Source organism: Pelophylax lessonae (genome assembly GCF_965119305.1).
Source record: "Pelophylax lessonae genome assembly, chromosome: 2".
In the NCBI taxonomy this organism is placed as follows: domain Eukaryota; kingdom Metazoa; phylum Chordata; class Amphibia; order Anura; family Ranidae; genus Pelophylax; species Pelophylax lessonae.
In genome coordinates this window covers 626,443,467-626,456,594 of record NC_138769.1, presented here as the reverse complement: position 1 = coordinate 626,456,594, position 13,128 = coordinate 626,443,467, and the positions used below count along the sequence as shown (strand labels likewise).

Genomic DNA, 13,128 nt, shown 5'->3' with positions numbered 1-13,128 from the left:
GTCCTGGGACCAACCTTGTTCAATTTATTCATAAACAGCATTGAGGACGGGATCAGTAGTTCGTTATCAGTTTTTGCAGATGACACAAAATTGGCCAGGGCAATAACTGCACAGCATGAAGCAGATATCCTACAGAATGACCTGGACAAAATTAAGGAGTGGGCAACGACATGGCAAATGAGGTTTAATGTGGAGAAGTGTAAGGTTTTGCACTTGGGGACCAAAAACATAAAAACACAATACACGTTAGGAGGGGAACCCTTGGGGGAATCAAAAATGGAGAAGGATCTGGGAGTCTTAGTTGATGATAGATTAGGCAACAGCATGCAATGCCAAGCGGCAGCTTCCAAAGCCAACAGAATATTAGCATGCATAAAGAAAGGGATGTATTCCAGAGATAAGACTATAATCCTTCCACTTTATAAAACTCTGGTCCGACCGCATCTGGAGTATTCTGTCCAGTTCTGGTCGCCAGTCCTCAGGAGGGATGTGTTGGAGCTGGAGAAAGTCCAGAGAAGGGCAACTAAACTGATTAGGGGGTTGGAGGACCTTACCTATGAAGAGCGGCTGCAATCGCTCGATTTATTTTCCCTGGAGAAAAGACGTCTGAGAGGGGACATGATAGCAATTTATAAATATCTTAATGGGGATCTCAGCTTAGAAGAAAAGCTGTTCATTCGAAGGAATTGCATGAGGACTCGAGGACATACAATGCGATTAGAGGAGAAGCGTTTTAACCTCAGGCAACGTGGGGGGTTCTTTACTGTTAGGGCTACAAGATTGTGGAATTGTCTACCACAAGAGGTGGTTTCTGCGGGTAGTATGGTGACTTTCAAAAGACTCTTAGACTTACATCTCAAGGATCAGGAGATTGAGGGCTATGTTAGATGATTACAGTCACACACACCTACACAGGTTGAACTGGATGGACTATTGTCTTTATTCAACCTCACCTACTATGTAACTATGTAACTATGTAACTTCATTCACTAACCCTTACATTTTTGTTTGTTTGACATTACAGTGGGACCAGAACAGGATTACTACTAAGGCCATGATTGACACAGGATCTTGTGGAAATTATATTGATATATGTTTTGCTGCTTCAAATAAAATTCCTATTATTTCTAAACTTAAACCTGTCTCAGGTGTTCCATTATCCTCTGGTCCAATCACCGATCAGACACAAGCACTTTTAGTCACTATTAACGAGTCTCATAGGGAGACTACTGCCTTCGATTTAATATCTTCACCCCACTTTCCCATTGTGTTGGGACTTCCCTGGTTACACACACACCAACCAACCATAGATTGGAAGGAACGGTCCTTGACCTTCCTCTCTTGCTATTGCGAGGATACGTGTAACCTCCCGTCTTCCAGGAAGATTCTGTCTATGGTGACAGATGAGATTGCACCACTATGTTATCAGGATCTTTCTGAGTTTTTTCTTGAGAAAAATGCTCAAGCATTACCTCCTCATCGAGACTATGATTGTAGCATTGATCTACTCCCAAATAGCAAATTGCCGTTCGGTCATGTTTATCCTCTTTCACAGGATGAACTTTCCCATCTCAAAACCTATTTGGATGAGAATTTGGAAAAAGGTTTTATTAGACCTTCCACTTCTTCCACAGCAGCAGGACTCTTTTTTGTTCGCAATAAGGACTCAAGTCTCAGACCTATTATCGACTACAGGAAATTGAATGCTATCACAATAAAAGATCGCTATCCTCTACCGCTTATCCCTGAGCTCATTGAGCAGGTGCGTGGAGCTACCTATTTTTCAAAATTGGACCTGAAAGGAGCATACAATCTCATTCGAATCCGTGATGGAGACGAGTGGAAGACTGCATTCAGAACCAGATACGGATTGTTCGAATATCTTGTGATGCCATTCGGGCTATGCAACGCCCCTGCAGTTTTCCAACGATTTATAAACGATATTTTTAAAGACTTACTAGATGTCTGTGTTGTGGTATATCTGGACGATATACTTATATATTCACGATCCCTGTCTGAACACATAAGACATGTAAGACTTGTACTATCGAGATTGCTTGCACATAACCTTTATGTGAAACTGAAGAAATGCTTGTTTCATAAAGACGAGGTACTCTTTCTAGGCTACATCATATCCAAAACAGGAATCGAGATGGACATGAGTAAAATATCCTGCATTCAGGATTGGCCTACACCAACTACACGCAAGGCGCTACAGCGATTCCTGGGATTTTCAAATTTCTACAGGAAGTTCATTAAAAACTTTTCTGCTATTGTGAGACCCATCACACAACTCACTAGCATAAAAAAACCATTCAAATGGTCAGAAGAAGCCAATAAAGCTTTTCACTTGTTAAAGACAAGGTTTACTTCCGCTCCCATATTACGCCATCCAGACCCATCCCTCCAATACATTCTGGAGGTAGATGCGTCAAACATGGCAGTAGGAGCAATACTCTCCCAACGACCAACCCACACTTCACCACTTCATCCAGTCGCCTTTTTTTCTAAATCCCTATGCAGTCCCGAGATAAATTACCCCGTGGGTGAAAAGGAACTGCTTGCTATAAAATTGGCTCTGGAGAATTGGCGACATTTACTCGAAGGCACCCAATTACCAATAATTATATACACGGACCATAAAAACCTCCAATATCTTCAGACTAGCAAAACTCTCTCGCACCGACAGGTACGATGGTCACTATTCTTTCTAAGGTTTAACTTCCTAGTGACTTACACACCTGCAGATAAAAACAAAAAGGCGGATGCACTATCACGACTAACTGAAGAAAACTACTTTGAAATCCCTTCCGTTCCTATAATACCTCACAAACGCATTATTGGAGTTGTCCGTTCCTTGAAGGAAGAGGTTTTGCATGGTATAAGTTTGGATTCACCCCCACCACAACTAAATACTGATGCAGAAGGTTTCCTCTACTACAACGACAAACTTTACATACCACCTACCCTACGCACCAAGATCTTGGAATTATCTCATGATGTGCCTATGGCAGGACATATGGGTATGACAAAGACTCTTAATTTGATTTCCCGGCAATTCTGGTTGCCTGACATGAAAACATCTATACAAAAATTCGTCTCTTCATGCAATGTCTGTGCCAGGTCCAAAATTGACACTACGAGACCATCCGGTCTACTATGCAGTCTACCAATACCCCAAACTCCATGGGAAGTTTTGTCCTTGGACTTCATCGTAGAATTGCCTCCTTCCAAAGGATTTAATACCATCTTGGTGTCAGTGGACCATCTGACAAAGATGGCACATTTCATTGCTATTCGCAGACTACCTTCGTCCAAACAAACGGCAGAACTCCTGATGAAACATGTCTTTAGATTACATGGTATCCCAAAAACTCTTCTGTCTGACCGTGGATCCCAATTTATTTCTAAGTTCTGGCAAGAACTATGTCACATACTACGGATCGAGCGGAAGCTCACTTCTCCTTACCATCCGCAGACCAACGGACAGACTGAAAGAGTCAACCAATGCATTGAGCAGTATTTACGTTGTTACACTTCTTACCAACAGGATGATTGGGTGGATCTTCTCCCTCTGGCAGAATTTGCCTACAACAACGCAACCCACAGTACAACCAAGCAGAGTCCGTTCTACTTGAACTATGGGTTTCATCCCTCTATTCTTCCACCACGCATCCTTCCTTCAAACAACCCAGTAGCCTCAGACTATCTTACCCAAATAAAGGATTCTCTGGGTTTATTAAATACTACCATTGCACACGCTCACAGTCAACAAAAGAAGTACTATGATCTTCGCAGAAGACCTTCTCCACAGTACACTATCGGGGACCTCGTTTGGCTCTCGACAAAAAATTTAAGACTGAAGATCCCTAGCAAAAAGCTTGGACCTCTGTTCTTGGGACCTTTCCCAATCAAAAAACTTATTGGAAAAGCTGCAGTACAGCTTACATTGCCAATAGACCTAAAAATCCATCCCATTTTCCATGTGTCGCTACTGAAGCCCCATGTTCCGGACCACGGAATAAGGCCTAATATTCCACCTCCGCCTCCTGTACAAGTTGAAGGTGGAGAAGAATACGAGATAAAAGAGATTCTGGATTCTCGTATCTACAGAAGAAGACTTCAGTACTTGGTTAGATGGAAGAACTATGGGCCCCAAGACGACACCTGGCTAAACACCTCTGAAATACATGCCCCTAGATTAATCCGCAATTTTCATGCGAGATACCCAGACAAACCAGCTCCAGAGGCCTTCAGGAGCCGGCCTTAAGCGGGGGGTATTGTAATGTTCCGGTACCTTTGGTACCCTAAATTACTCTTTTCACAAGTGTATGCGCCCCACCATTCTCTTTTGAAAAGGTGCGCATACACCTTTAAGACTGAAGCTGTCATCACTCAGCGCCGGACTAGATGGCTATTTAAAGCGCCGGTTCTCACTCACATGTGTTCGTTCAAACACCCTTACCTGGATGCTAACTTGGCTTGAAGCTTTCGTGCTTGCAAGCATACCTCGCTGACGGAACCTCGCTGCGCTGATCCCTGCATCCCGCTTCCGGATCATCCGCTCCTCCTGAACCAACCTTCGGCTGTATTGCTATTAGTGCTAAGTACCCCGCAGGGGAACCCTCTATAAACTTATACTAAGCTTACACTATCTAGCTCTGCATAGTAAAGACTATTTATCACATCTGCATATTTAGATTGCTAGCTCTTAAGACTACTGCTACTTATTCCTGCACTGGGTTGATCACTCTTGTATGTCCACCTGCTACTCTGTCATCTGCTACCATACATGATTGCTAAACCTACCTGCATCCATCTGCTACTGTCTTACCTTCAAGTGTCTGTCACCTACCACCTCCACTCAACCTATCTCTTAAATCTTCATCACTGTGTTACTACATACATAAAGTCACTCTAGGAACCAGCTTGTTGAGTGTGTGTATTTACTAGCTGAATTAAGACCTTCCACACATGATGAGTCATTGAGGTTGGGAATGGTATCTCAGCATCTCTCTTACATGACTACTGAAGTGGAATATTTCTGCAGCTGAAAATCCACACCATACATGAAACGCAGGAGCGTTACACTATCACACCTATATATGTGTATGTGTATAAATACATATAAGTGTGTGTATATATACCCCTATACAGAAATTCAGATGTTTTGCCTGCCTCCAAAGAACCCCAAAAAATGCCAAAAAAAACGCCTGCTGCAAAAACACACCTGGGCGTTTTTGTAGCTGGTGTTTTTTTGGGCATTTTTTTGGCGTCTCTGGAGGCAGGCATAACATCAGAACTTCTGTGTAGGGGTATATACACACACACACATGTATGTATATATACACATACACATATATAGGTGTGAAAGTAGCAGAAACCTATGCTTGCGCTAATGAAATAATTAACACCCATATGGCTTCTCTGTTATAACACCTATATATGTGTATGTGTATAAATACATATAACTGTGTGTGTGTAAATATATACCCCTATACAGAATTTCAGATGTTTTGCCTGCCTCCAAAGAACCCCAAAAAATGCCAAAAAAAACGCCTGCTGCAAAAACACACCTGGGCGTTTTTGTAGCTGGCAATTCTTTGGGCATTTTTTGTGCATCTTTGGAGGCAGGCATAACATCTGAACTTCTGTATAGGGGTATATATATACACACACACTTATATGTATTTATACACATACACATATATAGGTGTGATAGCAGAGAAGCCATATGGGTGTTAATTATTTCATTAGCGCAAGCATAGGTTTCTGCTACTTTCACACCTATTTATGTGTATGCAGGGTGACAGGGGCGAAGCCACTATCCGGTTCTGTAAGTATTCTAAGAGAAACGATCTTTTCTCTATAGCGGTCACCCTGACATGGAAGGGTTTTGTCACCCTGCCATAGCAGTCAGAGTCAGTTTACCCTACACTACACTACGGTCACTCTGGCACCTAACACTTACCCTACAGAAACTAGATTTTTGAATCTAACTATAGTGGAAAATAGCACCCTAACTACACTAGATATCCCTTTCCTCACACTAATAATTGCTAAATGACACTTTTGAAGCAGAAGTAACAGAACTGCTTCCACTCTCTTCCACAGCCCTGTATTAAAATGGTAGAGATTTGGCGGGGCTATCTTATATACTGGGGGGCGTATTCACTAATGATTGGCCTCTGCACCTCCTAGTCACTCCAGTCACATTCCTAGCATTCTCCTGCCCCCTCAATTGGCTTTTACTGATGGTTCTGGTCCAATCACGGGCTTTTAAAGCCCAGTTCCTGTCACATTGCATTTTGGTCGGTTCTGGTTGCCGAATTACGAACTTTTTCAGCAAAAAGTTCGGAATTCGGCCAAACCTCGAACAGCCAATGTTCGGGTCGAACCGATGGTCGACCTGAACCGTTCGATCATCCCTATTACCGACCAACCTGCAACCAACCGACTTATACTAACAGTATGCATTAAAAACAGGGATTTAGTTTACACACATTTGCAGATATGTGTGCAAACTGCAGAGCCTCTTCATGGCACCCCAATATTTTCTGTAGTTCTAACTCTAAATGTTAGACAGGATAAATTAATTGGTTGCAGGTTGGTCGGTAAGTTGAGCTGGGATTCTCTTTGGTTTTGTTCTCTACTATAAATTATACTATAAATTCCATAGAAATATATTGGGAAGAGCTGCAGCCAATGACAACAAGCTGCTCAGCCTCCTAGCCTGGTGTACTGCTATCCATGCTGGGAGCTCCCTGTCTGTCGTTTTGGCAGTAGGGAAGTTATAAATATGTAATAATTTGTGTTACTTTCCAATAATCTACATAAGAAATAAACCAGTGCCATATTAACAATATACCACGCAAGTCCGTTGAGGTGTTTTTTTTTAGGAGTTTTTAGAGTGCCATAGGCCATTAAACTCCGTGGCAGAAGAAAATCCTAACCCCCTTAAGTCGGAAAACAAACATGCTTGTTTTGCAAATATATACCAGTAAACTTATACATATTTGGGGTCTCTGTATTCAGGATGATTAGGAGAAAACATTACAGTGAACATATTAGCAATAGTATTAGCTATTAAACACACTAACGTATGTTAACATTTTGTCTATGTATAATCATAAACACACATATTGTATTTATGAATTCCATGTACCAAATTAAAGCTTTAAAAATACTGAAATAGGAGTGTGAAAATGTGGTAAGTAAAGCAATTATATATTTAAGAAAAGCTCTAAAGACAGAACAGTTATTGTGTGCATATACACATCTGTGATGCAAGAAATAGACACCAAAATGACTGAACCTTCTAAATCTGTCTCCCTCCTTCGACTGGTTTTACTTTGTATCCTCTATGACTGTAAAGTTCTAACATAAATTAGGTGAATACTACAAAAAGATTATTTTCCTAAAGGCTTTCCTAGGAAGGAATTGGGAAAACGACAAAGAAGCAAGGGTCAAGCTTCAGCCCCCTAAAATCTTCCCACTCAGCGCTTATGCCTCTGTTGCCTATTTGCAAACTTAGATCTGACCTCCACATCTCATGGCCCTGTATGATAACTCAGTATGCTGGAAACTGACTGACATATTTCTTTTTATGCAGGGCCAAGCACACCTATAACAAAACTCTACTAGAGCAAGTCCAGGAGATAGAGACCCGCTCCAAGGAGATGAGCAAGGCTGCCATGCGTGATTCTAATGGAAAAAGGTAAACAAAAGTTATAACTACTTACTGCAGAAATGTTAGAAACTTCCTGCAGTACCCACTTCTAGACATCAGAAGAAATGCTTTATTAGTTTTATATTTTAATGTTTAGTATTTTTGGAAATTAAACCAAGTGGATACGCTTCAAGGCATTTTAATGCTACGTCCAATGGCTTCATCCACAAGGTAGAGCACTCAGTGGGTTAAACCCACCTTAAGCTACTTGTCCTGTTCCTACTGAGTCTCAAAAGGAGGAACACAAATGCTTTTTAACTAAAATAAAGAAAATAGTATATTTTTGAATGTTTGGTTTGGATGTTTTATAATATAGTTAAAGAGGAATCAGTTGGTAAGTATGTAAAAGCTTAAGATAAAACAAGAATTGCAGTATTGATCCAATGATCCACAAAGTTTCCTGCATCGATTGTCTCTGACACATAAGCACAGCTGTGCTGAAAGACACATTTTCTACTCATGTATACTTACACTCTTTAGCTTGTTCAGAAATTATGCATCCCAGCTTTTTAAAATAAATGGTTATGTTGCATTACATTCTGTTTCAAATTCACTCAAGCTCCAGTTTTGACAAATTTGGGCAAGTCACTCCCATTGTCAGCAAGCCATGCCTAAGCTGGTCTGAAGAGTAAAACCTTTGAAAGAGGAACTACAATGTACCTACTAAAATAAAAAAAATAAAAAAAAAAACAATGAAATCATTAAATAAATTGTAAAGCTTTATCTACTTTCCATTCAGCGAAGGAACACGTGTTCTGCCCTGTACCTGATATCCACAAATACTGTATCTGTGCCCAGTATATTGCAGCATTTGTACAGCAGAATAGAGGTGGTTTCAGATTCCTGTTAAAGTGATAGTAAACCCTCACATATACCCAGTCATGTGACTGGTCTCAAATTATACACAGAGATTTAACAATTCCTCTTACATAAGTTGTACCTGTTTATGTACAGCTGTCTTTCCCTTACTTCCATTCAAAGTGCAGAATTTACACAGGATCAGCTCTGAAAAGCAGGGGGCAGGGAACTGAAGTTACATCAGTGAGCAGAGCTCTGAGAGCTGATTGGAGGGAAGGGACACTCCCCTTTCACACAGCACACAGGAACAAGACTAAGGCTGTCAATCGTAGACTGTGCCCTCCCCTGCCACCATTTTTCCTTTGGTGTCAGGAAAACCCATCAAATGTCATGCTTATAGCAGAGGAACAAAGAAGTGGACAGAAATGACACTTAGTGCTCTGGATTGAAGTACACACTATAGAGGGATGTGCTTTGTTCATATTTCATATCTGAGGTTTACAACCACTTTAAGACCTGCTCAGCTACATGAACTGACAGCTACGGGAAGAGCAGTGGACACACACAGGAAAAAAAAGTACATCCCACAGCATAAGGGAATATCCAAAAAAGTAAAGCTTCAGGATTTATTAAAACAAAAAGCCTCTTAGTTTTTTTTTTTTTAAAGGATAATGGGCACATAGGTTATCTATTTGAGATGCAGATAGTGATTACTGGAGTCTTTACCTAGCAGAAAGGGGTTAGCAACACAGAAATTGAGTTTTCATTCAATAATCTGTACAAGGAGATAAATGCAAAATGCAGTGCCCAAAGCAACCAATTAGAATTCACTTTTATAATAACAGACCAATAGAAGATGGGCTCTGGTTGGTTGCTGTGGGTACAGCATTTGGGGCTTTTCTCTTTGTGGTATTGGATAAGGCCTCTAGTATTGTTTTTGACCCCTGTAACTGTCCACTTCTGTTCATACTGCACATGTTTATGGACTACTTTAGCACAGACGCAGTTGAGGGTTCAGTCTTTTGACAGGTCTTTCCCACTTTGGCTATACACTCTACCATGTGCTCCATAGCTGTATATTAAGGAAAGCTGCTGCAGATGAAAAGAAGGTGCTCAGCCTCTTAGCCAGATTCACTGCCTATCATGGCCATGTAGGAAAGCCTAGCAGGGAAGATTGAGCTTCATCTAATTCATCCAAAGTGGAGAAATCCATTTTGGATGGATTTGCCCTTTAACACAATAATGTAGGTAAGAAATCATTTACGTCACAGTTATTGACACCAGGTGGTAAATGTAGAATCTTCACTGCCGAAAACATTAGTAAGGGAGCCCAGTTGCAGTGTCTACCTAGTCCCCATTTATGTTTACTTCTCCCTAATTTGTCTTTTGATTTGGTGCCCTATATTTTTTTTCTGCTGTCATATGGATGGAATACAGCGCTCTTTAAACAACGTAATCAAAACAGGCTTATGGGACAGGTCTAGGCGATAAGGTTTTGAGTAATAAATGAGTCTGAAATGGGTGTCTGGTAGAACAACTGAGGAAAGTACAAGTTATATATACAAAGCTAAAGAAAAAAGTATTCTAGAATGCAGGCACATTAAACAAGGAGCTCCAGCCACCTATCATAAAAATATAAGTCAGCAGCTACAAAAAAGTGTAGCTGCGGACTTTTAAAAAACAGCCACTCACCTGTCCCACGGTCCAGCGGTGAGCTCAGCCTAGCTGTCTTCATCCTCTGTCCTCCCTCAGTGGCGCCGGCATCTTCAATATGGGCACCCAGATTTGATAGCTTGCGGCTTCACAGCCGAGTGCCCACTACGCATACTCGAGTCGCACGGCGCATTGTGAATGGTGGATGCACTCTTCTGGGACCTGTGAGAGTCCCAGAAGACTGCAGGGGGACCGAGGAAAGAGAATTTCTTTTGCCGAGCATCGCAGTGCTCAGAACGGAAGTGGGAGCAGTTACCTGTCAAAATCAGATACCTGCTCACCCCCCTCTTAAAGGTGCCAATTGTGAAAGAGGAGCGGGGGACAAGTCCTTAAAGTGAAACTTCCCCTTTTGGGTGGATGACCTTCCTCCTTTGCATGTTTAAAAGAGACAATGTTATTCGTTAATTGATTTAATGTAAGATATCACATTTTTGGCAAAATATATGCTTTCAGAGGTTTCTCTTTTCTTTGGGCAAAGTAAAATTTCACTTCCAGTAGCCGGGCAAACTGATAAATCATTGGGTTAATGGGGCTCATACAGCATTTTATTTGCTTTATACGTTTTCACCCATTGCCTGTTTCAATTAGATTGATTATATACACTAATTTGAATAATCACTTATTGAAAAAGTTAATCTGGTTAATTATTTGTTATATAATTAGTGTACATATGTGTGATAGTTTTAATCATTGCAATAAAAGTTTAAATTTTCACCTATTTATCTGCTTAAAAGCTGACGGTCTCAGGCTTTGGTCTTTGCTGAGGCCACATCAGAGCCAAACAGACACTAAACAGAGACTGACAAACAGACACTGGTAAGGAGTACAGTATAATACCAGGTGACAGTGGGCAATGAATGACTAGAGGAGCAAGGATCATGAAGCTTTAATAGAGAATGACAGCACAGGGACTGAGCAGAGGTGCTTAGGCAGGCAAGCAACAGTTCACACCCAGGACTGAGATGAGGATAGGGGTTATCAGATAAGAGAGCAAACACAATAGAAGACTGCACTAAGACAGAGAGAAACTAAATGGAATAACCTAATACAAGGGAGGATGCATTGAGAGATGGGGTGCAGCAGGTAAAAGATACAGTGTGATGGGCAAGAGACATGCAAGACACCGCAATGTAGTGCATAGGAAGGGTAATGCAAAGGAAGAAACTGTACACAAAATGCAGCCAATTCATGACTGAACCTAGCCTACAGACTGATTTACATATGGAACAATGGATTTGACTTCCACCAGCCACATCCAAAAAACTTGGAAAAAAAGTGGATTACTTAAGCCCAACATATAGAACACCAGAGTTTACTGGCTCAGCATGGGAGATAACCAATGGTTGATAAAACATAATAACCTTTATTGTACATAATAAAATATTTTACTATATTCAATATAGTTGTTCTATACTGTATGTTGGGCCTGAGAAATCCAGTCCACATTTCTTCTTTTTGAATATCATATTCATGCCAAAATCACAGAATTTGGTTTTGACACTTAAGGCAAGTTCACACATTAACACATACAGTTTTGTGTATTGACCCACCCTGGGGCGTAACTACAGGGGTTGCAGGGGATGCAATTGCAACCGGGCCCCATGCCCCAGGGGGCCTGTGCGGCTCCCCTATTCACCTGGATAGGAGTGGCGGGGGCAGCATGTAGAGAAATCACTGCCCTTCTTTTTCCTCCTGTAGCTGCAGGAGGAAAATGGAGGAGATTGGTTCCTCTGTATGCTGCCCCCGCCACTCCTCTTATCCAGTTCACTTGTGTTCTGCTGTCTCTAGGCCCCTGTGTGCTCCCTCCCCTCTCCTGCCAGCTTCTGCAGGGGATGTGTCACAATAGAGAACCAGAAAGGGTCAGAAAATATGTAGTTTACCAGCTCCTTCCTTTTCTGAATGGACAGAGTCATGGTCAGTAAAAAAAATAAAATAAAATTATAAAAAATAATTAAAATACCAAAAAATATAAACTACTGACACCAGGATCGCAAAGGTCACACTTGCAACCGGGCCTTGGCATTCCACCTCTGTGGGGGGGACCCAAGATGGCAGGAAGGGGGCCCACTGCAGAACTTGTGAAAGGGTACCGCTCCGGGACCGTAATAAAGGGCCTCGCAACGAAACTAAAGGGCCCTGGGATCAGTGGGAAGAGCCCCAGGCATGAAGGAAAGGGCCCCGGCCAGGGGTCTGGGGGGCCCTTCATGGTTTCTTGCACCGGGGCCCTGAAGGTTCTAGGTACGCCTCTGGACCCACCCTGTGTTGAGACAGCCCATTTACTTTGAATTGGCCATTATGAACACATATTAATGTACCTACATTAATTTTGGGCAACACAGTGAACTGCAGTGCATAGTGTATTCACATTTGTGCCGTGTAGTGTGTTGTAGCATATTCAATTGTTTGTACTATATGTATTCAGAATGAATACACACGATGCATTTATGCTGTGCGATAATGTACAAGCTAAAATATGGGTTTTAACCCATATTACCACCATTGAACTGATGAGAATCTATGCTAGGTCATCAGTTATCCTTAGACAGGAAGAGGTAATAATGTCTTCTCCCCCAAACACCTTTAATTATATCTAAACCCAAGAACAAGAATGTAATATATTGCAGATTACTAGCTTTTAGACGTGGTGGCTGCATAAGTTTTATTTTCAGAAAGTACAGAAAAATACCTGTTCATCCTGATAAAATTCCAGTATCTCTTCCTTTCACCTAATTGAATACTCAGACAGTATTAATCAGCTTACAAAGCTATCTCCAGTGAACTACACAGCCCTCCTTCCTGTGTAATGGAGATGAGAGTGGTAAATGGTTGTAATCCAAATCAGGAGAGCAGCCTAGGCTGACGAAGCAGCTTTTCCCTAGATACAGTAC

The 13,128-nt window shown here is 41.5% G+C and overlaps 1 protein-coding gene across 1 annotated transcript in view; it reads left to right on the top strand.

The window, feature by feature from the left end:
* The window catches only part of ATP8A2 (ATPase phospholipid transporting 8A2), a 979,867-nt gene that overhangs the window by 928,084 nt on the left and 38,655 nt on the right, over nucleotides 1–13,128 (top strand). The window contains exon 35 of the mRNA XM_082246766.1: nucleotides 7,613–7,717. Coding sequence (XP_082102892.1) covers nucleotides 7,613–7,717 — 105 coding nt within the window. The remainder of the gene's footprint in view (nucleotides 1–7,612; nucleotides 7,718–13,128) is intronic.